Here is a 23,560-nt window from a genome sequence, read left to right as displayed (position 1 = left end):
ACAGAGTGAGGCAAGGCCTGATACGTATTTTCAAAATAGGTTTTAATCACAGGTTGTATATACAAATCGTCGTACAGTTACTTTGATAAAGTGAACTAGTAAGTGAAAAGTACAAAACACACAGCTTGCTCCCTCCCTCCCTCTGTGAAGTAGCAAAGGTTTGTTCAGGGCCCCAAATTAGTGACGCAGCAGACAGTCTCTAGAATGGGCTCAGGCAGACTCTAAACTGGTGTGTTAGAAATCAGGCCAGGCTGTCACTGCTCAGGTCATTCCCGTGGAAGAATTAATAGCATGAACATCAAGGGGCCAGAAGCTTCTAGGAAACTTGGGCACTCGTAAAGACATGGTAGAGATTATGCTAAAAACAGTTCAGCAGTAGTGTAGCTCGGGCTCTCCCACCCCTGATTAAGTATCACGATAACCCACTCTAAATAAAGCATGAGCTCCGTTAATCAGCCGTCTCCATATTGCACTAGGTAAGCGCCGAATGAATACTTGAGCTGCGTTTCCAGCACGTGTGGGGTTAGTCACGCCCGCGCGCACGCGCTCAGAGAGCAGGCGCCACCGCCCGGCGCGGGGTCCAGCCCGCCTGCAGCTACTGGTCCCGAGACTCGTAGAGGAGCTTGGCGGCCTGCAAGGTGACGAGAGGGAAACCGTGCCTGGCTGAAGCGGGTGGGGTGTCCGGAAAGGTGGGCGGTGCTCTCAGCAGAAGGGCTGGGCCCACGTACCTTGTGCATGGCTGCCAGCCACGCTGTCGCCTGCCTCCTGCTGCCATTTGCGTCCTCCCCGGCCGTCAGCTTCAGCTGCGTCACGCCCTCTGCCCCCGGTGCTGGGTACTGCAGGGACATGCCCGTGGCCCGCGCGTTGCCTCCTGGAGGTGAGGAGACCGCAGGGGACCCTGAGCACCCTGGAAGCCACCAGCCCCGATGTGGCAGCCGGTGCAGGTCTTGGAGGCACCCTGCCGAACACGCCACAGCACACCACCCAGAGCTCAGTGACCCCCCCCCGCCACCACGCTGCCGCACCCCCACCCCGCTCTTGAGAGCCAGGGCCACGGTGGAGGACACCAGAGAAGTGCCACCAACACGCCACCCTGGTACACAAGGTCCCAAAGAGACTCCGCGTGCGGCTCAGCCTGCTGGATGCTGCCCGTCTCTGGGCTGGGACTGGGGAGGCGACGACCCAGCTCCGACACCTGCTCTGGAAACCAAGCCTCGCAGTGAGCTGCTCCTACCGCCTCTCGACTCGGGGAGGAAGACGCCGCCTCTCAGGAGGTCCTGTCCACCAGGCCCTCAGGCTGGGCCCCCCGAGGCCCGGGCAGCCCCCTCGGAGCGCTTCACAAGCCGGGGTCCGGGCAGGCGGGCAGGCGCTCCCAGGTAGAGCTTTACCGGCCCAAGGCCACAGCCACACGTCCACACCTCCTGGGACTACCGCCTCGTTTTCAGTCTGTGGCCAGCAAAACCGAACACCGGTCCTACCCGGCCCTCGACAAAGGGCCCAGCCCGCTCCCCCCTGGACGGAAGGGTCACTGTGCTCCCGGAAGGGCCACGGGGACCCCTCGCAGGAGGACCACGGCTTCCCTGGGCGCCCTGGGGTCTGGCCCTTCAACACGCAGCCCTCCACAGGGGCCACCAGGCACAAGCCCGCGCTCGGAACGGAGGTGGCCAAGCACCGCCCCGCGCTTGCCTCAGCGCTGGGGCGCAAGGCGCGAGCAGGTGGCCCCGGGAGGCGCAGGAAGCCCCTGGAGGACCCGCCGCCCAGCCCGCAGGGCACTGGCAGGAGGTCAGGACGGGAACACCGCCCCTGGGCTTGAGAGCTGAGCGAATGGGGTCGTTTCTGCACTTAGGCCTCGTCGCACACCCACCCCTGGGGAAGCCCGTGGGCCCTCCGGGACCCGGGGCTGGTCCCCCAGACAGAGCGGAGGCTGAGGGCGGCGGGGAGCGGGGAGGGCGCGGGGCTGAGCTTCGGAGGCGGGCTGGCTCCCCAGGAGGCTGGGGTGAGTGTGACTGTCTTTTGCTACGTCAGGAGGGCAGGCGGGCAGGAGGGAGCAGCAAGAGCCAGTCGGGAGACAGACAGCAAGACGGGTTAGGGCGCGTGGACGCCTTCAGCGCGCTCCGCACAGACGGGGCCCCAGCTCCACTTCAGGGGCAGGACGGCTGCTCAAGTGCAGCAGTTTAGGTGGAACGATCCAGAAGGGGATGGTGCTCCGCGAGCTCACAGACCCCGGCGGGCCAGGCGGGCCGGGGGCACCACCGCAGACCCTGGGAGCCGGGCCGATGCCCGCTGCCTCTGGGCCTGACCCTGGACGCGAGTCCCAGAGCAAGCGAATCCCACCGCGGCTTCCTTCCTCCAAATGTTAAGCCCATTCACCTGGCGAGTTCCTGAAGCCACTTTCTACACACGAGTCCTTGGGGGCGACGGGCAGGCGCCTCAGAGACCCTGCCACCCGCTGAGCAGGATGGGGGGGGCCCCCCGGCCTCGATGCTGAGCGTTACCCTGAGAATCGCCTGCGGGCGCTGCGCGCGTTTACCTCCGGGAGGGAAGCCTTCGCTGAGCATCTGCACGGCGGAAATGCGGGCGATCTCCACCTCGTGGCGGCTGCTCCCGTCCAGAAGCAAGAATCTACAGCAAACACAGGGTGTCCACACCGGGCCGTTTCAGGCCAGGGCCCGGGGGACAGCTGCCGGCGCCCAGCGGCACCCGGCGGCGCCCTGCCCTTACCTCTGGTTGTTGGAAAGGCGACACACCATCGTTTCCGGTTTCTCCGAGTGGCCGAAAGTGACGAGGAAGGTGGCTCCTTGGGATGCAGACCCAGATGTGAGGACACGGCAGCTCGGGGAGGAGGGGTGGCGGCAAAGCGGACAGACTGGGCTCACGGGGGCGGGTCAGGGTCCGGCGGGGGCCGCCGGGGGACCCTCCCGGCCCCCAGGGCCGCTCCCTGCGGCCGGCCCGGGGCGCTTACCGCTCAGGAGCACCTTGAGCTGCTTGTCGAAGAACTCGGCCTCCCGGTGCGACACCAGGGCGCACTCCGCGCACTGCCGCACCGGGTCCACGAAGCACATGCGCCGCAGCGCCACCTTCTGGCTGCAGCACTTGTCGCAGAAGCACTTCCCACACCGGCGACAGTGGTGCTGGAGAGGCCACACGGTGGGCAGTGAGGACCCGCGGGGACCAACCCCGCCGCCCCGCCCCGCCCCCGCCCGCTCACCTTCCTGGTGAGGAAGTCAAACTTGGCGCCACACTGCATGCACCTCGGGCACTAGGAGGGAAGGCGATGCAGCGTCAAGGCCCCAAGCGCAAGGCCCCGAGGCCGGCCGCCCGGCTCAGTCTCCGCTGTGGGAAGGCTGCTCCTGGACGCGCGAGCCACCTGGGCCGACGACAGGGTGCCAGCCCCGGGAGCAGACACCCTGACCACGTGACCCAGGGTGACCTGGCTGGTCCCCAGCCAGCCCTGGCACGGTCCTCACTGACTGGCTTCACTCCCGCCTGGGCCGGTGGCTCCGAGGAAATTCAGCGGTGCCAGAGCCCACCAGGTCCAGCGGGCCTAAGACACAGCCCAGTGCCCAGCCATGCAGAGGCTTCTGGAAGGAGCCCGTGACCCTCTCCTTTCGGACGAGGCTGTGACCCTGCCCTGGGCTGGTGTCTGAGCCTTTTGTAATCCTGTGACTAACGTCTCTTTATTTTCTCTTTGCTCTTATGGTGCCCTCTGGACTTGGACACAGGGCCTGGCCCACCCTGGCCTTCCAGGACCATCCACGGAGTCCCTGCTGGCTTCAGGCACAAGCTAACTCATCACTGCCACTGCCTCCCATTGTCAGTTCTGGAATGTTCCGTGTGTTGGGCACTGGGGGGTCCCCGCCACATGGCAGGCTCTCCAGTGACCTCACACCCGTGCCAGCCATAGAACCCACCGGATGTGGGCATAGCCAGGGAGGCTACGTGTCCTGCTGCCCGACACTCACCAGGAGGTTCACATCTGGCAACGGAGACCGATTTCTAAGTGAAGTCCACAGTAAAATTTAAAACTTGCTTCCTTAAAAATATTAGTGTCCTAGAGGTTTCTTGCTAATAACCAATGAGGATATTCAAAAAATTGACAAGATAAATTTCCTGTCGATTATATAAGAGAAAAGAAACATTTAAAATTATCAAGAGGGAGTTCCCGTCGTGGCGCAGTGGTTAACGAATCCAACTAGGAACCATGAGGTTGTGGGTTCGATCCCTGCCTTTGCTCAGTGGGTCAAGGTTCCAGCGTTACCGTGAGCTGTGGTGTAGGTTGCAGACACGGCTCGGATCCCGCGTTGCTGTGGCTCTGGCGTAGGCCGGTGGCTACAGCTCCAATTCGACCCCTAGCCTGGGAACCTCTACATGCTGCGGGAGCAGCCCAAAGAAATAGCAAAAAAAAAAAGACAAAATAAAATAAAATAAAATTATCAAGAGAACAACTTGATATGAAAAGAGAAGTAAGGAAATAAAGCAAGGGCTGAAGATACGAGAGTAAGACTGTGGCCAGAGAACACAGACCTTGTGTAAAGAAGCTGCACCACAAGGCACCAGAATCACAGGCCAGGCCCCAGGACCCATGAGCTGCGCCGGACCCGGAGGCTCTGGGGCTCCAGGACACTGCTACCTGGGGAGACGGGGTCCAGAAACAGCTTCCGCCCATTCCCACCATTCGAGCAAAAGGTGTCTGAGATGCCAGCCCCTCAGACGGCATCACACCCAGGCCCCTGTGTCACCACACTGCCACCAGGGTGGGCTGAAGCTAGTGTCACGCGGGCATCATCACTAGGAGACCCAGGACTTGCAAGGGCAGACCCACCAAAGGGCCGCTGAGGAGCACGGGGAGAGCCCTGGATGTGAGGTGCGGGTTAGAGACACACACACACACAGACGCTGCCTGATCCTCTCCAGGCCGCCCGCTAGAATGGGCGGCAGGACCTCAGCATCCTCCGTTCTCCCAGCACCTCAGTCCACAGCAAGTGGCATAAATAGGAGAGCCCGAGTTTCCTCTGCGGTGCAGCAGGTCGAGGATGGGCACTGCCGCAGCTGCACCGCAGCTCAGGGCGCGCCTGGGACAGGTTGACCTGGGGTGACGCACCCCCTCGACTGCTCATCCCCACCTGCCTGGCCCGTGGAGCCGGGGTCCCCTCCGCCGCCCCGCCCCGGAGGGAGCCCTCGCTGTCCACCCTTGTCCCTCCTCCCCCAAGTCCAGCTTTGTTTTGTTGACACATCTGTGCTCCCTCCCCCGGGCTCTGCATCTGCATCTGAGCGTCAGTGACAGCACAGCACGACCGCAGCTGTCAGTCCACCTGTGCCACGGACGGGAAGAAAGGGGGGTGCAAAACGGCTTGGACTTTAAGGATGTGGGGGGTATCTGGGGCTCTCCTTGCAGCACGTCCAGGTGGCTGTATGCCCAGCCCACAGCCCCCTCCCCTTGCCACAGACACTTTGACAGCACTCACACAGGGCTGCCCTCCTCACCAGCTCCCGGGGGTGGAGTCCCCTCCGTGTTGACACTAGACAAGTGACTCAGTCACTTCTGGGGCACGAACCCCTCTGAGAGGCCGAGAGCTACAGGCGTCTGCGCCCCCCCCCATTTTCCCACATCTGTAAGGGACGTCCCCATGGGCACAGCTACCCACCAACCCAGGGTCAACAGACGTGGGCGGGGCTGGCCAGAGCCAGCGGAAGACAGGCTCCGGCCGCCACAGGGTCACTCATCTGCCCACCGGGCAACGCTCAGGCGTGCCTCCCTCCTGCTCCACTGCCCCCGCTCCAGCCACCAGCAGGGAGCCTAACACCAAGCAGCAGGGGAGGCGCCACCGCCACCCAGGCCGACGCCATCCCCATCCACCAGCACACATGGCCCCAGGACAACACTGCCTTTGGTAACTTCTGGAGCAGGGCCAGTAACTGCAAAACATACTTCCCTAAACTCAGAGGAGAGGCAGTCCTCGGTCACTCGGGGCCTCCGGGGCCTCTCTGGCTGCCCAGCCGGCAACCTGGGGCCGTGTTTCTGAGGGCACCCTGCCATCCTTCCCACCAGAGGAGGAGGGAGCGCCAGGCTGAGCCAAGCGCCGCAGCCCAGCCTTATCAGTCTCCCCAGAGCTCCCCAGACAGGGACGCAGAGGAGGGCCAGCTGAGCAGGAAAACCTACGAAACAACTCATTCAGGAAACAGCGAAGGGCTGAGGGGGTCGGGGCTCACTTAAGGGGAAGCGCTGCCGCGTCCAGACCCCTTCACCCCCGAAGCAGACACGTCTGGGGGATCTACTGGGGGAACCGTGTCTAAAGAGGGGCCTCAGGGGGCAGCACTGGCCTGGCCTCCAGGACACCTCGGGTGCCGGCCCAGTGAGCCGGGGACACCGTGGGCACAGAGTCTGCCCGGCGCTCCCGGTGCTGCCCCGCCCCATGAACCACGATAACACCTGCCGGTGCCCTCACTGACTCAGTTAAATGAACTCTGTGAGGCTCGATCATTTGTGAAAAGGAGAGTCAGGAGGTTACCTTTTCCCCTTTAATTATCTTTTAACAGCAGGAACCAAGGAGGCCAGGCAAGGAAAGGTTACCTGAGTTCAAAGACAACAAGCACCAGGAGGTAAAATGCAGAAAAGAAAGAGCACAAACAGGGCGACAAGAAACCAAAGCCCCCGCCCGGCCCGGCCCCCCGCAGCGACCCCAGCGCCCACGCCCCGGCACCTCGCCCTCTCTGTGCAGCGACCTGCGGGAAGGCGGGACCGCGACCTACCCAGGACGGCGCCACGGAGGTGGGAGAAAAGAGCAGCCCTGGCCGGTCCGGGCTGTGCCCCTCCCCAGCCTCTGGGCGCTTCATCGCCACCGCCTTAAAACACCTGATCGCATTTCTCCGCAGAAAACCTGCTGCCCGGGATCCTCGGGAGGGAGGAAAAGTACTCAGAATGCGGGAGGGAGTTCAACTTAAAGCACCTCCCAAAACCATGGTACTTTCACGTCTCTTAAAACACACGCGATTTACAGGAATGCATGAAGGTTTTCCGCCCGGCTTCCCAGAGCTGAGAATTACTGGCTTATGGGATCCTGTCCAAACCCCAGGGCACAGCACAAAAGGGCCTTCAGAAAGTGCCGCACCCACCCCAACAGGACAGCTCACGCCTCCCCCGCCCTCACGTCGCGGAGCAGGTGCAGCTCCCCTAGCAGGGCGCCCTCCAGACTCTCCACCTGGAGACTCCGAACTGACACCCCAGACCCCGTTCAAACACCGCCCGCCCGCCCGCCATCCACACACGGCGGGCCCTCCACACAGAGGCTGTGTTACAGATAAACAAACTCGGACGCCTGCTCGCCCCGCGGGGGAGGAGGCTGCAACTGTGTCAAAAGTTCCAGCTCGGCAGCTCGCGCGCCCGACGGACATGAAGGAATACGCGGATGACCTGGGAGGTGGGCAACGCCAGGGTCACAGCACAGAGGTCTGGGAGGGGGCGGGGCACGTTTCTTAAGAGGGGGGCAGACGGGGAGCCCCGAGAAGGAAAACCAGCAGAGGAAGAGTGCCCACGGCCCGGAGGCTCCGCCGGGGCGCCGAGGCTGGGGTCTCGAGGGAGGCCGTGGGGGCAGCGGGAAGGACAGCGGGGACCAGACGGGCCGGTGGCGGTTCCGGGGCCAGGGTGCGCGGGGGGGGGGCGGAGGGGTCGGGCTGGGGAGGGGTGTCGGGGGGCAGGGCGGGCCCGGGAGCCGACGCGGGCGCGGACCAGCTGGCGGGCGGCCGAGACCTACCTCCTTGTCCGGGACCCACTGCGGCTCCTCCAGGCCGAACGGGCTGCCGAAGGCGCGGTGCTCCGGCACCATGCGCAGGCCGCTGGGGGAGCGCACCAGCTTCTTGGCATCGCGGCGCGCGGCCACCTCGGAGGACATGACGCCGCCCCACAGCTCGCCCGCCGCCCGCCGCCCGCTACCCGGCCCTCGCCCCCCCGGAGCCCCGCCCCGCCCCGCCCCGCCAGCGAGGCTGACGGCGCCCGCGCCCAATCGCCACGCCCTGCCTGGAGCACAGGCCAATCGGCGTCTGGGGCCCGCCCCATCGCTGAGGTCTCCAATCGCCGTAAGGGCACCTCCCCTGCCACCCTGCGCCCGGCCACCAATAGGCAGTGAGGGCCGGCCCCAGCTCGCTCCGCCCCCGCGGGACGCTTGAGACTTTGGATTGGCCAGTTAGTCTGCGACGTGGGCGCTACTTCCTCTCCTATTGGCGTATCGAGCGCGGGGCGCCCAACGCCCATTGAGAGAGGAGGTTGGGAGGGCGGGACTGCGTGGCGGGCGGAAAGAATGGAGCGCGAGCGAGGTGAGATCGCAGAGTGACCGCCCGGGGCCGCGCGGGGGGAGGATGGAGGTGGAGGTGGCTTTGGGCGCCTAGAGCGCCTCGGGAGGGCTGGCTGGAGGGGCCGCGGGAGTGAGGGTCCTTGCGGGGTCCTGGTGGTGGGAGGCAGCCCGGCCGGTGCAGTGTGGGTGGGGCGGGAGGGGCTCGGTCCTTGGCCTCCAGCCCGCCCCGCTGCGGGGCCATGTGGGCTGTGGCAGCCGTCCCGGGCCCTGGGTTGAGAGGTGAACAGGACCTTGCAAAGTTCGCGCGTTTTAGAGGCGGGGAGGGGATGAGTCAAGGGCAGAGGGTGGACGAGCGCGGCGACGGATCGCCGGCTTGGAAGAGGTGTGCGCTGGTGGCAGGGTGTGTCTTCAGGCGTCCTTCAGGACGGCCAGCACAGGGTTCTGTTGGGCACCCAGCTCTGGGGCAGTGCTCAAAGCCACAGGGGCTGGAAAAGGAAAAGATCCCTAGAGGAGGAACAGGGTCCTGAGGTGGGCAGGGGGCCCAGAAGTGCAGGAGAAACCACAGCGGTGGCCCAACAGTGGGACGACCCGTGTGACCACCCAAGGTCCCAGGTCACAGCTCCCTCCCAGCAGCCGGAGGGAGGATGCCTGTTGCCACCTTTCCTGGGAGGGGGAGCAGCAGGAGGCCCCGTCTTGGGACGGGGCTCTCCCAGCAGGGCTGGACACCCCCAGGCAGCTCAGCCTCTGGATAACTGAGTTCTGCAGAGTGGGGACATCAGACGGTTCCCTTTGCATTGGTTAACAGGTGGGCTGTGTAAACTCAGGGTCAGGCTAATTTGGGTCAAGGGCTTAGAGCTCTTGGCCTGGACCTGAATCCCAAACTAGCCACTGTGTGGCTGTGTGACCATATGCTGTGGTCTGACTGTGGTCCCACTCCCGACCCAGTCCCCCTGTGTGTTGGCAGCGCAGGAGGCCGGGGCTCCCTGAGCCCCAAAGACAGAAGAGCGATTACACCTGGGAAGGCTCAGGCCTTCACTGCCGTTCATGCACACATTGCCGGCTCTGTGTTCTCATCTGTCTCGCCTCCATGCTCGTGCAGCAGAGTGTGTGGTGTCCCCTGAAACAGTAACTGCACACAGTGCTCTCAGCCTGCCCCCTGCTGCCGGGAGCTGCCTGTGCACACACTTCCCCCTGGATGGAGGGGTACGGCCCTGGGGGGCCCCTCAGGGAGGTAGAAGCGGGGCCACCGCCTGGAGCGCTTGGTCAGGTTCCACGGCCAGTGTCAGGAACACAGCAGATGCTCCACAGTCAGTCAGTCAGCTCCCAGGGGCCCCATACCCCCCCCACCACGTGGGCTGGAGCCACTGCAGGCCCCACTGGTTTTTCTGTGGGTTTCATGCACTGGCACCTCCCTCACCTGGTCATTCAGAATCCAGGCCCCAGCCCGGCCCCTCTGCCCTCCCCTTCTTTCTCAGGAACCTAACCTTGACCAGCTCAGGGGCACCCTGCACACAGCCTCAGGACCTGGGGTTTTTTCCCTTTTCTGTCTGCGCCTGTCGCATGAGGAATCTCCCTGGCCAGAGATTGAACCTGAACCACCACAGGGACAACGCCAGATCCTTAACCCTCTGAGCCATCACGGACTCCTCAGGGCCTGTTTTGAGCTACTCTGACCCCTGTCACCTCTTGTGCACTTGGTGCCGGGCCCTGCATCCAGGCTGCGCTTCTGCTCAAACTTGCAGCCCTGGCTGTCTCCTCTGCAGCCCGGCAGTGGTCAGCCCCACCCCGAACTGCCGGCCCGGGAGCGCCCCGTCCCCCTGCTCCACGCAAAACAGGGGACCAGCCTGCTGGCCAGGAAAACCCACAGGCTCGGGGTCCCCAGGGGGCCTCCTCAGGCAGGAGACCAGCTTTCTCACCCAGCAGCCACCCCCAGGGTGTTCTGGGTGACTTGGACCCCCCCTCCCCCCCCGCAGACCTGTGTCTCCCTGGCCAGACTGCAGCTGAGCTTGTGTGCACGACCTGGTTCTCCAAGCTTCTGGAACTGCCTGATACTTTCCATGTCAGTACGACATCCCAAACATGGAAAGCAAAGTCCCCAGTTGTGCACCCTGCCCTGGCTTTGTGAGTTGCCGAGTGGCTGGAGGCCCCTCTGGGCTCCCACGGTCTGCTGGCCAGGGTCCCAGAGGTTCCAACTTCCCTGACGTCCTACGCGCCGCATGGCTCGCCTTTTCCACTCTTTGCAGATTCCCTGCGGAGATGCACTTCAGCTGGGGAATGCAAAACCCACTCCCGGGTGAGCCGGGTCTCAGGGGGCAGGGCTGGAACACAAGCCTGCTTCTGCCGTTTTCTGCAGGGATGAAAGGGTCTGACCTTGGGAATTCGGGGGGACCGCTTCCAACGCGTCTGCCCAAGTTCTGAGTCACCAAATAATCGAACAGAGGTGTCACCTTAGACTTAGCGCAGTGGCGCTCCTGGTGCAGTGAAGCCCCTGCAAGTTCTGGGCTGCGGTGAGGTCCTGCCCCAAAGGGGCCTGCACCCCCGGCCAGTCACGCTGCCACACGGCTCCCGGGCGGCGCGAGGCGACGGCAGGACGCGGAACTCGTGCCCCTGGGCAGTCGTTTGTCTCGGGTCATCCCGTTGGAGACATGGATTTGGACCACCTGGACCTGAATCCCAGAATCCTCGCCGCGGTGAAGAAAGGTGCGTTTGCCGACACTCAGAGGAGGCGATTGTGAACGGATGCGTATACACTTGGCACGTGTTTGGCTTCCCTTTGGCCAAACCCGCTGCGCCACAGAACTCCCTGTGTGTCTGTGTAGGGCGAGTCTGCAAGGCTGCCCGGGGAGCCCGCCCTCTGCTCGCTCTTCCCAGGAGCACACTGCTGCTGGGACGTGCTGCGGCTTTGCAGCGTGTGCGTGTCTGTGTCTGTGTGTCTGTCTGTGTCTGTGTGTGTGTGTCTGTGTCTGTGTGTGTGTGTAACTGAAAGGACTTCTTTAAAGTTAACTTACTTGGGAGTTCCTGTTGCTCAGCGGTAACAAACCCAACCAATACCCATGAGGTCGCGGGTTCGATCCCTGGCCTCACTCAGTGGGTTAAGGATCCAGCGTCGCCGGGAGCTGTGGTGGGGGTGGCAGACGCCGCTCGGATCCCGTGTTGCTGTGGTGTAGGCCGGGTGGCTAGAGGTCCAATTCAGCCCCTGGCCTGGGAACCTCCATGTGCTGTGGGTGTGGCCCTAAAAAGCAAAAAATAAAAAACTTAATTTTATTTTCATCAAAGCCATACATGCATGTTGTTCGTCTAAACAGTGAAACGGAACTACTTACCACTTGCGGGTCTTTTAGCAGATTTTCGTATTTACATCTTAGTTTTTCATCAGGGTCCTTACGATGCTGTGTGTGATCTTAGTTTTTCAACAGGGTCCTTACGATGCTGTGTGTGATTTTTTTGCCTGTGTTGCCAGCTGCACACAGGACTCCCGTGTGGGGCGAGGACTGGCTGCCTTATGCTCGATGAGCCCCTGCTCCCTCCCCGCTCCCCCCACAGTTCGGGTCACACCAGCCATCAGAGCTGTGACTGGGGACCCACAGCTGTCACTGAACTGGCGAGTTAGGACTCTCCTTTCTTGCGCCATCTTTGGTTTCTCTCCAAAGTGAGTGGTTGCCTCTCTCCGCCTCCCTGATCATTCCCACACGTTCCAGTGGGTCTGTCAAGCACCAGGGCTTTTTTTTTTTTTTTGCTTTTTAGGGCCGCATCCGCGGCGTATGGAGGTTCCCAGGCTAGGGGTCGAATCAGAGCCACAGCTGCCGGCCCACACCACAGCCATGTCTACAACCTACACCACAGCTCACGGTAATGCCGGATCCTTAACCCACTGAGCGAGGCCAGGGATCGAACCTGCGTCCTCATGGTTCCTAGTTCGGTTCGTTTCCACTGCGCCACGACGGGAACTCCAGGGCTCCTTTCTAAACACGCAAAGGGTCGGACAGCCCGCCAAGCCTGCAGGTGCCGGTCTGCACCAGCCGCTCGCGCCGTCCGGCCTCCCTCCCCGGTGTCTGGCCACCTTCAACAGCCGGATGTTTGTTGAGCACGGGGTGGGGACGGGGCTCCATCCTGAGAGCGCAGCCGCACAGCCGCGGCTCTGTTTCCCGTTCCGTCCAGTCTGACCCTCTCTGTCCTTTAGCCCAAGCATTCACTGCATAGGTATTGAAGGTGACTGCTGACGAAGCTGGGTTAGTTCTCCCGTACCGTGCTGAGCTACGGGCCTAGTTCTTTTGTGTGTTGTCCGCGGGCCGCCTCCCGCATCGGTCGGATACGATGGGGCGTGCTTTTTTCTTTCTACTGGCTTGAAAAGGATACACGCGTCTAACTCAGAATTTCTCCCTCCCTCCGGCGCCCTCCCCCGCGGATGTGTCTGCTGTTCCGCCTCCTGTCACGGGCCTGTCCAGCGGGTGCTCGGGTCCCTCCCCGCAGCCCTCGCTCCAGCTCGGTTCCCGCACAGGCGCCCGGACTCCCTCAGGCCCCCACCTCGGAGAGGCCGTTCCTCCCGCAGCCGCTTGCTTCCTGTCCGGGGGGTTCTGGCACCTGCCATCAGGTCCCCACACACAACTGGGGGACAGCTGTTGTCACGGCTGTGTGGCCGGGCCTGACTGCAGACCTTGTCCTGTAAGTGATTTCTGCCGTTTCAGCCAAACTGAAGTCAGCGCGGGAGGTGCTGCGGTTCTCGGGGCCAGACCTGCAGAGACTGACCGGCCTCTCGGGCCCCGACGTGCAGCACCTGCTGAGAGCCGTGTCCTCACACCTGCGGGGAGGCAGCGTCTCCACAGGTGCCCGGCGCCCCTCTGCCGCTCAGGGGACGGGAGGGCGGTGTGAGCTCCCCCTGAGGGGCCCGTGGCGGGGGGAGGTGTCCGCGTGCCCACGGTCACCTGTCCTCCACCCGCAGCGCTCCAGCTGTACCGGCAGGAGGAGGAGTTCCCCGAGCAGCACCAGCGCCTGAGCCTGGGCTGCCCGGTGCTGGACGGGCTCCTCCGTGGCGGGCTGCCCCTGGACGGCATCACCGAGCTGGCCGGCCGCAGCTCCACGGGGAAGACCCAGCTGGCCCTGCAGCTCTGCCTGGCGGTGCAGCTCCCACGGCAGCACGGGGGCCTGGGCACCGGTGAGTAGGGGCACCTTTAGGGAGGTGGGACGTGACCGGCGAAGACCCGTGGCCGCCAGAACCACATTAAATGTTAGGTCCGAGGTGCGTTTTCTCGAGGAAGTGACTTCCCCGATCACGTGAGCAGAACGGCCACGTTCGGGCTCTGGAGTTGTCTTGCATCCTCGGCCTAAGAGAATGGGGAGCCCCCTCCCCGGCCCCCCACCTGCCGGCCCCCTTCAGGCAGCCCCCGGGCAGAAGCTTGGAGGACCGTGCACGTTGGGTCTGGTTCTGAAGCTCCCGGGACATGGCCTCGTCCCCAGGCAGCCAGGGTGCGGGAAGGTTCTGGAGGTGCCCAGGGTGGGGAGGCCGCCGCTGATGGGGCCCGGCTCCTCCTCCTAGCCTGCCCCTCGTCGCCAGGTTTGAAATTCTGTTGAACTGGAATTAGATCAAAATGAAAGACACCCTCACCAACAGGAGGCACAGACGCGGGTGGGTGCTTCTGGCTCTGCTCCGCGTCCCTCCCTGGGGCTGTGCAGGGACCGAGGCAGCAACAGGCATGGGGTTCCCGCTGTGGCTGCAGGAGCCTGGCGAGTGGGGCTCGGCCAGATCAGACCTTTCTTCTTTATTTAAAACCGAGACGTGCGGAGGCTCCCGTGTGTTGCAGCAGGTTAAGGGCCCAGTGTTGTCGCTGCAGCAGCTTGGCTTGCTGCTGTGGTGCAGTTTCGATCCCAGGCCCAGGAAATTTCTTATCCGAGGGCACAGCCAAAAACGGAAAACGTGACCCGAGACGTGGAACAAACGCGGTCCTGCAGCGCAGCCCCGGGACCGAGTCACCGTCCCGTGCTAAACCGTGCTGGGAAAGAGCGGTGTGTGCGGCTGACTGCTGTACCCCAGAAACTCCCGCCACATGGTGCTTCGGCGAACTCAGACACTGCGGAGTAACTCTCACACCATCAACTTCCTTCTGAAGACATGCAACTGGGGGAGTTCCCGTCGTGGCTCAGCAGTAACGAACCCGACCGGCATCCGTGAGGACACTGCTTCGATCCCCGGCCTCGCTCAGTGGGTTAAGGATCCGGCGTTGCCGTGAGCCGTGGCGTAGGTCGCCGACGCGGCTCGGATCCCGCGTTGCTGAGGCTCTGGCGTGGGCCCGCGGGTGTAGCTCCGATTCCATCCCTCGTCTGGGAGCCTCCATGTGCCGCGGGTGTGGCCCTAAAAAGACAAAAAAAGAAGTACAGCTGTGGATTTCAGTTCATTCCCAGGTGTGCCCACTGCCACCATCTGATGCCAGGACATCGTCCGCCCAAAGGGGCCCTGCCCCCGCCACCGTCACTCCCCGCGCCCCCCCAGCCCCTGGCAGCCCCGCTGTGCATTCCGTCTCCGCTGACTGGCCTGCTGCGGACACTGAGTAAACGGAATCTGTCAGGCGCGGCCCTTCGCTCGGCGGCAGGTCCGCAGGGTCCGTCCACGTTGGAGGCCTCGGCGCTTCATTCCTTTCTGGCCGAGTAACGTCGCGTGTGTCCAGCCTGTGGCTCAGTCCCCTTCTGAGGCGCTGCCGGTCACGGGAGTTGTTCAGGCCTCTTGGGCGAATGCGGCTCTGGGCGGGCACCCGGGAGCGGGAGGGCTGGTCGTGTGGCAGCGCCGTTTCCCCCCCGTCCAAGCCGACACGCGTGTCTCCTGCCAGCTGGCCGTCCTCATGCTGTGGGCCCTCCGGGACCAGTGCCGTGGAGCAGCCTTCACCTGCCGTGGCTCTTTCGTGCGTCTCTGGAGACATGTCCGTTCAGACCTTTCGCCCATTTGAAGATGGGGGTTGTGTGTCTTTTTGTGGTTAAGCTGTGGGAGATCTTTGTATCGTCTGGCTGCTGGACTAGACTCTCATCAGATGAACGGCCTGCAGGACGCCTTCTCGTTCTGTGGGCTGGCCTGTCACTTTCTTGATGTTGTCCTTTGAAGCGCAAGTTGTCCCTTGAAGCACAGTGATTACGGCCCACGTATGTCTTTTCTTGCTTGTGGTTTGTTTCGTGTCTAAGAAACCGCTGCCTCATCCAAGCTCGTAAGGTTCACCCCTGCTTCTTCTTCTAAGAGGTTCGCGGTCTGGGCTCTCACGTCTGACCCACTGAGACTCTAGTTTTGGTGGGTGGCGTGAGCTGGGGCTCTCGCTGCCGTCTCCCGCCTGTGTGTGTCCAGATGCTGAAGTGACTCCTCTCTCCTCGTGGCGCTGTCCCGAGACCGCTGTGTCAGCTGCCATGAGCAGGAGGTTTTATTTCCAGAGTCCCTGGTTCTTTGAGCTGCAGGCCTCGGGGCACAGTGCCTGGTGGGGGTTCCTGGCTCCAGGGGCAGGGGGCAGCCCTGCTCTTGGTTTACCGGCTTTTGCAGAGCCCGCAAGGACAGTGGCCACCACGCAGCCCAGAATCTTAGGAGCCGTGAGAGTGGAATGGAGGACAGAGCTTGGGGCTTGCGCTTGCGAAGCCGGGCGGCCCCGACGACCCCACTCGCTCTTCCACGGGAGGAGGCAGTCGGGCCGTCGGGCGCGGGCCGCGCTCACGGCGCTCTGGCTCCGCAGGGGCCGTGTACGTGTGCACGGAGGGCGCCTTCCCCAGCCGGCGTCTGCAGCAGCTCGTGGCGCAGCAGCAGCTCCTGCGGCCCGACGTGCCGGGGGACGTGCTCGGGAAGATCAAGTTCGGCGACCAGATCTTCGTGGAGCACGTGGCCGACGTGGTGAGCACCGGGGAGGGGGGCGGCCCGCGGGCATCGCGTGCTGGGACCGGTGTGGTTCCGGTCAGGTTGTCCGTTCCCTGAACTCGGGTGGACAAGGGCGTCCAGTAGGTTTTGTCAGCCTCGCCCACGAGGAGAGAGCTGGGGCCTGACACGCCCCCTCCAGCCCCTAGAAAAGGCCACAACCAGGCCAGCGCCTCCTGCCCTCCTGGCCAGAGGTGACCGCTGCCCAGAGAACAGGACCTGCCGTCCAGGCCGCTGGCCCAGCGGGAGTCTGAAGTGGGCGAGGCCCCGGGCCCGCACCTGGCCAGGGCCTAGTGGGCATGCAGACTGCTCACCGGGCCTGGCTGGGCCAGCAGTGACCCCACGTCTGGAAGCCGTCCCCAGCTCCCACGCCCTGTGGACAAGACAGTGGCGAGCACGCAGGGGGCGGCGGCCTGTGGGGAAGGGGCAGTGTTTGCACGGGAGCTGGGCCCCAGCGCACCGGAGCACGGGATGTCAGCCCCTCCCTGCTTCAGATTTGCTTTGGTTTGTTTGTTTCTGCTGCCCCTCGGGTATGGAGCTCCCGGGCCAGGGATCAGATCCGAGCCACAGTCGGGACCCAAGCTGCAGCTGCAGCTGCGCCAGATCCTTAACCCCCTGTGTGGGGCCGGGGATTGGACCTGCGTCCCAGAGCTCCCACAAGGCGGTCAATTCTGTTGCACCACAGCAGACACTCCATCTGAGAATTGTTTTGAAAAGAATTTCAGGTAAAAGATAAGATGTATAAACTTTTAATTTTAAAAAAATTTACAGTAAAATACATTATCACATGGAGCGTGGGGGCAGATAACAGGATGGGAAATGGCACAAGAGCCCGGACAGCCAGTGGCCTTTTCCAGGCGGTTCAGGACACAGCTCGTCAGGGGCAGAACGTCCTCCAGGGGCCAAGCGTGACCGGGGCTTCGCAAGCGAGCGTGTCCCAGCAGTGGTGTGGCTGTTAGTCTGACGGGGCCCAGGGCGCAGGGACACAGAAGATGTGGTGCTCCAGGCCCTCCAGCCTCCGCGACCGTCCCCTGGCTGTCACAGGGCCTGCTCTGGACACACACAAGCAGCGCTGTGCCGGCTCTCCCAGGCCCAGGTGCAGCCTCACTGCAAAGGAAGGCAGTGGGGTCGTGGCCAGGCCTGCCAAGACCCGCTTGGTTCTGGAAATAGGGCAGGTGGCGGAGACCCTGCCCCCTCACCCGGAGAGTCTATCTGGGGGCCCCACCGGGGAGGCTGGAGGGAGCCCAGTCCCCTCTTGACCTCCTGGAGGACCCCTGTTGGAGTCCTGTGTCCCATGGGCGCAGCCACCACCTGCCTGTGGTGACAGGAGGGTCCAGGACTCACGTTAAGGTTCGTGTCCTCCAGGCCACTGCTGCTGCTGCCATTCTCCACAAAAAGGGCCTCTGCTGGAGACAGCCTGGAGGTTTAAGCACAGAGCTGCGTTTCACCCCAGGGCGAGGAAGCACTGGGCAGGGCCCATTGGCACTGAGGCAGAGAGCCCAGGCGGGCAGGGCGAAGTGGCCCCAAGGGACAGGCCTGAGGGCGCCCCAGCCAGGCCAGAGCTGCTCAGAGCACAGGGGCCTTGGGGAGGCGTGGGGCTGGCCCACAGGTCACAGCCCATAGAGATGACCCTGCGCGCAGGACAGACCCAGATCCCCGCCTGCTGCCTCCCTCCTCCCTTCACAGGTGGGGCTGGGCAGTACCAGCGGCTCTGGTGAGGACAGGTCGGCCCTGGCAAGGGGCCGCTGAAGGAGAGGGCCTGGCTGCCACGACGGGGCCGGGAAGCAATAAGGGACAGGAGCGGGTCCCCTGGTGCAGGCGGTGACGGCCACCCCTCGGCTTCCAGGACACCCTGCTGGACTGCGTGAGTCGGAAAGTGCCTGTGCTGCTGTCGCGGGGCGTGGCCCGTCTGCTGGTCATCGACTCGGTGGCAGCCCCGTTCCGCTGCGAGTTTGCCGGCGCAGACTCGGCCCGCAGGGCCAGGCGTCTGCAGGCGCTGGGGGCCGAGCTGCGGCGGCTGAGCTGCGCCTTCCGGAGCCCCGTGCTCTGCATCAACCAGGTGGGCCTGCGCCCCGCGCGGGAGTGGTGGGGGGAGTCCTGTGCGGCTGGGCCACCAGAGGGGGGCCTCACCGCCGCTGACCCTCATCTGGCAGGTGACGGAGGCCGTGGATGCGCATGAGGCAGCAGGGTGAGTGGGGCCGTCCCAGCGGGCAGGGCGGTGGCGGGCGCCCGTGGTCCCTCCTGACCAGGGGGCTCGGCCTGTGTCCTCCCGCAGGGCCGGGGGGGAGCGGGCGTCGCCAGCCCTCGGAATAACCTGGTCCAGCCAGCTCCTGATGAGGCTGCTGATGGACCGGCGCCGCCCGGAGGAGGCCGCCCCCGCCCCACCCAGCCGCACCCTGAGGCTGGTCTTCGCCCCCCACCTGCCGCCCTGGTCCTGCTGCTACACAGTCACCACCGAGGGCGTGCGAGGCACGCCTGGGAGCGAGTCCTGCTGGATGACTCGCCAGGTTAGGGTCTCGGGGCGCACGGGCCTCCCCACCTGAGGACCAGGGTCTGCTCCGCCCTCTGGCTCTGGATGTGCACTGTTGTTTCCAGGCCATGGGCACTGCCCCCCGTGGCTGCGCCAGGGTCCCTACCTACAGAGGTCCCCTGGACGCCCAGCCTCTCAAGGAGCAGCCTTCTCTGTCCTGTGCCCACTTGGCTCCCATCCTCCTCCCAAAGCCCCCAGGCCCATGCCTCAGGCCACAGCGGGCCCGCTCACCCCCTTGAGGGGGTGTCGGCTCCTGGCCCCCCATGCACACTGCATGGCCAGAGCTTCCAGGGCTTCCATCTGGCACAGGGTGGCGAGAACTCCCCTGCAGGCTGCAGGGCCCAGGAGGGGAGGGACCAGGCAGAAGTGACGTCTGCGTGGCCTCAGCCGCCAGCCTTGGCTGGAGGAAGGAGCAGCCAGTGCGGCCCCGGTCTGGCCCATCTGCTGGGAAGCCAGTTCTGGGCACACAAGAGCACGTCCTGGTGTGTCCCGAGTGCCTCCTACAGCCTGGCCTCCCTGGCCAACGCCCAGGCAGGAGGCCCCCAACCCCACCCCAGGGGCCTGCGGCGCCTGCGACAAATGCCAGAACCCCAATGTCCGGTCGTGGCCACAAGGCGTGGTGTCAGCGTGTGTGACTGCTCAACCCTGCCGGCCTGTCTTGCCTTCACCCATTGTCGCTGTGTCTGTGCCACCACCTCACCACCTGGCACGCAGGCCTTGGACAAGGGCACGTGCGAGGTGACGGCCCCCGGCCCCTCGCCAGTTTGCTCTCTGCCAGGCACGGGCCTTGGCACGTGGGCTGCGCGCTGTCAGGCCTCCTCATGGCCCTTGGACATGTACGGGACCATCCACTCAGGCAGAACGGGCCCCAGAACAGCCCGGGGTGGGGCCGAAGGTCCCTGTCACCCGCTGGTTTGTACATTTCTCAGGGCAGGATCACCGTGCACAACTTCCATCATGTTTTCAGAGCCGTCTGTGACCCCAAAGAGGTGGCGTGGTGTGTGTTGAGCAGGAAAAGGCTCCTCTGTGGGAGTGGCGTTGTACAGAAGGGCCTTCCCACCAAAGCACAGGGACGTCACAACGGGAAATAAAACTTTATTCTTGCAACTGGACATGGAAAATTCTAAGTGCTTTCCTATGCACGTCACACCAACAATGAGAAAACCGTCGCTCCAAAGAGCAGGCACGTCTAGCGGCTGACCCACACCGCGGAGGTTCAGGCCAGCACGCAGCCCCTGGCGGCCAGGGGCCGTCCTGGGTGCCACCCACCACGGGCCTCGGGGCCCTTGCAGTGGGGTTTTCTGTGTCCCAGGAACGCCAACAGGTCCCAAAGGAGTGTCCGCCCTGCCTGTGCCGGGCCTCCCAGCCGCTCCACGGGGACAAGCGGACAGTCCTTGCAGAGCCAGGAACCCCGGGGTTAGCTCCCACCATCAGACGGCGCTCACTCAGCTGACCCGCTCACTTCTGCTTCCCAAAACCCCAAAAACAAGTGCAAATGTAAACACACCAGGAGTCGGCTTCCTACATCCAAACCTCCTACAAGGACGACGAGCACGACGCGCCGTAAACTCGGTACCCCTCACCGCCCTTAGACTCTACCAAAGACGGTTCCCCGCAGGGGCGTTCCCAGCAGCTTTCAGTTGCCGAAGGTAACCGAGTGAAGCCCTCTGCCGAGGGGAAAAGGCCCGGGGAGGCGCCGCAAGGGCCGGCTCTCCCTCAGCCACCTGCTGACGCTGGAGGTGCAGCCTGCAGACACTCGGCTCCTGTCCACGTCCCCCGCCAGGGGAGGCCAGCCTGATGGACAGTGTGGAAGTGTGTCCAGCCCTCGGGTGCCCCGACCAGGAAGGCAAGCGTCTAGCAGCCCCTCCAAGCGTCAACCTCCCACCAGACCTGAAGCAGTTACAACCTCATGTAGCCCTGGCTTTTTATTTGTCTTTTTAGGTGCACACCCGCGTCACGTGGCAGTTCCCAGGCGAGGGGTCTCATTTAGAGCCGCAGCTGCCGGCCTACACCACAGCCACAGCGACGCTGCTTCTGAAGCACGTCTGCAACCTGCACCGCGGCTCACCCCAACCCTGGATCCCTAACCCACTGAGCGCAGCCAGGGATCAAACCCACGTCCTCACAGATACGAGCTGGGTTTGTATCTGAACCATGACGGGAACTCCCTGACTTAGCTCTATTTTGCTAAGTTTGAAAAATGAGAAATTGCAAGGAGTTCCCTGGTGGTCTAATGGTTAAAACTTGGTACAGCCTGACCTGGGGACTGAGATCCCATCAAGCCCAAAAGCAGGGCGAATGCGAAGATTCCCAGGTAGAACCGCCTCTGAAACACGAAGGCTTTTACAGCCCGGCTTCGGGAAGCCCTGCCAGCTTCTATGCCAAAGGCTTCCAACGTGGCCTTGCAAAGGCCACCACAACGCTCAGGGAGCTGAGGCCAGGCCAGGTTCAACCAAGACTCCTGCAAAGAAGGCCTGCTTCCACCTACTGGGAGCTTCACATTAAATTCCCAGCCCTGTTTCTTCTTTTTACATGCCCTCTTTTTCCAGAAACAAGTGTCACTAAGGGAAGCTAAGGATGTTTCAGATGCACTGTTAGCTCTGTGGCTGGAACAAAACTTCAAATGTCGTGGGAGGAGGAGCTAGAAGAGCTTCTTGGTGCCCCCTCTGGGCTGCGATGTGACACAGACACTGCACCTGCACCTGGGCGGAGCCACGTGGCCCCTACTGTACCTAAACTCAGACTGGGAAGCAGTGCAGTGTCCGTGCAGGGATACCATTCTGCTCTTCTGTTTTCAGTGGTTTCTCAAAACCTATGGAAGTTTTTCAAACCCCTCTAGAGAGCATTTAAAAAATAAGTTCCTGGGAGTTCCCGTCGTGGCGCAGTGGTTAACGAATCCGACTAGGAACCATGAGGTTGCGGGTTCGGTCCCTGCCCTTGCTCAGTGGGTTAACGATCCGGCATTGCCGCGAGCTGTGGTGTAGGTTGCAGACGCGGCTCGGATCCCGCGTTGCTGTGGCTCTGGCGTAGGCCGGTGGCTACAGCTCTGATTCGACCCCTAGCCTGGGAACCTCCATATGCCGCAGAAGCGGCCCAAAGAAATAGCAAAAAGACAAAAAAAAAAAAAAAAAAAGTTCCTGGGAGTTCCTGTCGTGGCGCAGCGGTTAACAAATCCGACTAGGAACCATGAGGTTGCGGTTTTGATCCCTGGCCTTGCTCAGTGGGTTACAGATTTGGCGTTGCCGTGAGCTGGGGTGTGGGTCGCAGACGCAGCTAGGACCTGGCGTTGCTGTGGCTCTGGTGTAGGCCGGCGGCTACGGCTCTGATTCCTAGAGGTTCCTAGCCTGGGAACCTCCATGTGCCATGGGCACGGCCCTAAAAAGACCAAAAAAAAAGAAAAAAAAGTAAGTTCCTGATCCACTAGAAGCTGCAAAACCTTCATGGAGCTGGGGGCTGAAGAAAAGTGCGTGGCCAGAGCAGACAAGCTGCAGGAAAGCCACCAGCTGTGCAGGCCCCTCACCAGGGCAGCTGCATGCGCTCTGGAGCCTGCCTGCATGGATGCAGCCACTGCACAAGCAGAAGCACCTGCGCCATGCGGTCACACCTCAATTACAGGAAACTTTCAAACAAAGTTTTTTTGGTTTTTGGGGTTTTTTTTCTTTTTATGGCTGCACCCACAGCACGTGGAAGTTCCTAAGCTAGGGGTCAAGAAGGAGCTGCAGCTGAGAGCTACGCCACAGCCATAGCAACACTGGATCCTTAACCTGCTGAACCACAACGGGACCTCCCTGCTGTAACCAACCCTAGGATGCCCCAAGCCCACACTCAGCCTGAAGGACACATGCAGCCCGAGGGCGCCCGGAGGGAGCAGGCACCCAGCCCAGCACGATTCCTGAGGAAAAGGGTGCTGGGAGTGCCTCTGCCGTGACACCACCACCACATAAAGTCGAAACCCGACTGCCTTTCACAAAGATGCTCACAGCTTCCCAGATCCCCTCTCGAACCCAAAGAGAGCACGAGTCCTCCGGTTCTAGCTCCCAGCACAGAGGGACCCTCTGCACGGCTCTCGTCACCCAGAGCTACCCCTCGTCACTGGTCCAGGGTTTTCTCAGCCTCCCGGCCGGGCTCAAAGACCCTTCAGGAAACACTCCAGGGGTGATTTGAAAATGACCATGTCAGAACTCGGCCCCGTTACTTATTCCTACAAACAAAAGCTTCTTAATAGGAACACACGCAGCTCCCCCGGCAAGCAAACAGGGGCCTGGAGAGGGGAAACGGGTTCTGAGGGGTGGGGCCTGCCCAGGCGCGGCCAGCAGCGCAGCAGCGGGAGCCTGGGGGCACAGGCGGGCCGAGCGGCAGACCCAGGAAGGGCGAGGCCTCCCCCGGCCCTGAGCCCGGGCACCACTGCCACAGGTGGTCAGACTCCCATCCTCAAAGGATGCACTGCAAGGCTCCAGTCCCGACCAACAGCCCTAACACAGGATTACAGTCGATTGGGGGGCGGTGGCAGGTGTCCCGAGCCGCAGCCAGTTCCCAGCGCTGAAGCCAGCTCGGGGCCACGTCTGCTTCCCCGGCCACCACGCCCGGCCGGGTCTCACCACCGGGCGTCAGTGCCTCTCGGGCACTACAGGCCACTTCACAGAATTCCGAGCAGACCTCCCAGTGGGTGGTGAAGGTCACTATCTGAGAAGGGACATCACCAGGGGTTGGGGCTCCCGGGCAGGGGGGAAGGGGCCTGGCAGAGCTTTGAGGGTCCCAGCGCTCCAACAGCCTCGGGGACTCAATCGAGCTGAGCCGCGACCCTCAGCGGGCCAGGTCAGCGTGGCTGGCGCTCAGAGTCCTCGAGTCTGCCAGACAATTATTTCGTTC

At 63.0% G+C, this 23,560-nt stretch overlaps 3 protein-coding genes across 28 annotated transcripts in view; 1 reads left to right on the top strand and 2 right to left on the bottom strand.

The window, feature by feature from the left end:
- Window positions 1–25: 25 nt before the first annotated feature.
- Window positions 26–7,932, bottom strand: ZFYVE21 (zinc finger FYVE-type containing 21). 2 transcript variants are annotated; one of them, XM_021081541.2, is made up of 7 exons: window positions 7,752–7,932; window positions 3,209–3,259; window positions 2,963–3,131; window positions 2,722–2,797; window positions 2,531–2,622; window positions 729–871; window positions 26–631 (listed from the first exon to the last, which is right to left on the bottom strand). In XM_021081541.2, the coding sequence occupies exons 1-7, from the start codon at window positions 7,887–7,889 to the stop codon at window positions 596–598; spliced, it is 705 nt and encodes a 234-aa protein (XP_020937200.1). In that variant the 5' UTR covers window positions 7,890–7,932; the 3' UTR covers window positions 26–595. The 2 variants fall into 2 exon arrangements, with proteins under 2 accessions (XP_020937200.1, XP_084826408.1); XM_084970282.1 differs by lacking the exon at window positions 7,752–7,932 and adding an exon at window positions 6,751–7,076.
- Window positions 7,345–19,803, top strand: XRCC3 (X-ray repair cross complementing 3). 13 transcript variants are annotated; one of them, XM_013997336.3, is made up of 8 exons: window positions 7,345–7,418; window positions 10,642–10,988; window positions 12,974–13,111; window positions 13,228–13,440; window positions 15,986–16,140; window positions 18,008–18,220; window positions 18,315–18,349; window positions 18,437–19,803. In XM_013997336.3, the coding sequence occupies exons 2-8, from the start codon at window positions 10,934–10,936 to the stop codon at window positions 18,702–18,704; spliced, it is 1,077 nt and encodes a 358-aa protein (XP_013852790.2). In that variant the 5' UTR covers window positions 7,345–7,418; window positions 10,642–10,933; the 3' UTR covers window positions 18,705–19,803. The 13 variants fall into 13 exon arrangements, 6 of the variants coding, with proteins under 6 accessions (XP_013852790.2, XP_013852783.2, XP_013852788.2 ...); XM_013997329.3 differs by having other exon boundaries at window positions 10,532–10,988; XR_014811447.1 differs by lacking the exon at window positions 7,345–7,418 and adding an exon at window positions 8,254–8,310 and having other exon boundaries at window positions 17,848–18,220.
- KLC1 (kinesin light chain 1) overlaps window positions 16,895–23,560 on the bottom strand; it is a 68,086-nt gene continuing 61,420 nt past the window's right edge. For 8 of the 13 annotated variants that reach the window (XR_002341081.2, XR_014811442.1, XR_002341083.2 and 5 more), the window contains 2 exons: window positions 17,506–17,578; window positions 16,895–17,268 (listed from right to left, as the gene is read on the bottom strand). Coding sequence is in view for 9 of the 13 variants with exons in the window: in XM_021081535.2 (XP_020937194.1) it covers window positions 17,266–17,268; window positions 17,506–17,578 (76 nt within the window). In the remaining 4 variants the exon portion in view is untranslated. Of the gene's footprint in view, window positions 17,269–17,505; window positions 17,579–19,766 lie in introns of those variants that run through there. The other 5 variants (XM_084970278.1, XM_021081537.2, XM_084970279.1 and 2 more) reach the window with 2 other exon arrangements.

Source organism: Sus scrofa, chromosome 7 (assembly GCF_054392235.1).
Source record: "Sus scrofa isolate SSC_HxYL_T2T_F1_AM1 chromosome 7, Sscrofa_HxYL_maternal_Yorkshire_Landrace_v2.0, whole genome shotgun sequence".
Classification (NCBI taxonomy): domain Eukaryota; kingdom Metazoa; phylum Chordata; class Mammalia; order Artiodactyla; family Suidae; genus Sus; species Sus scrofa.
Note: the sequence above shows the minus strand (reverse complement) of the source record. Positions and strands in the feature narration are given on the sequence as shown.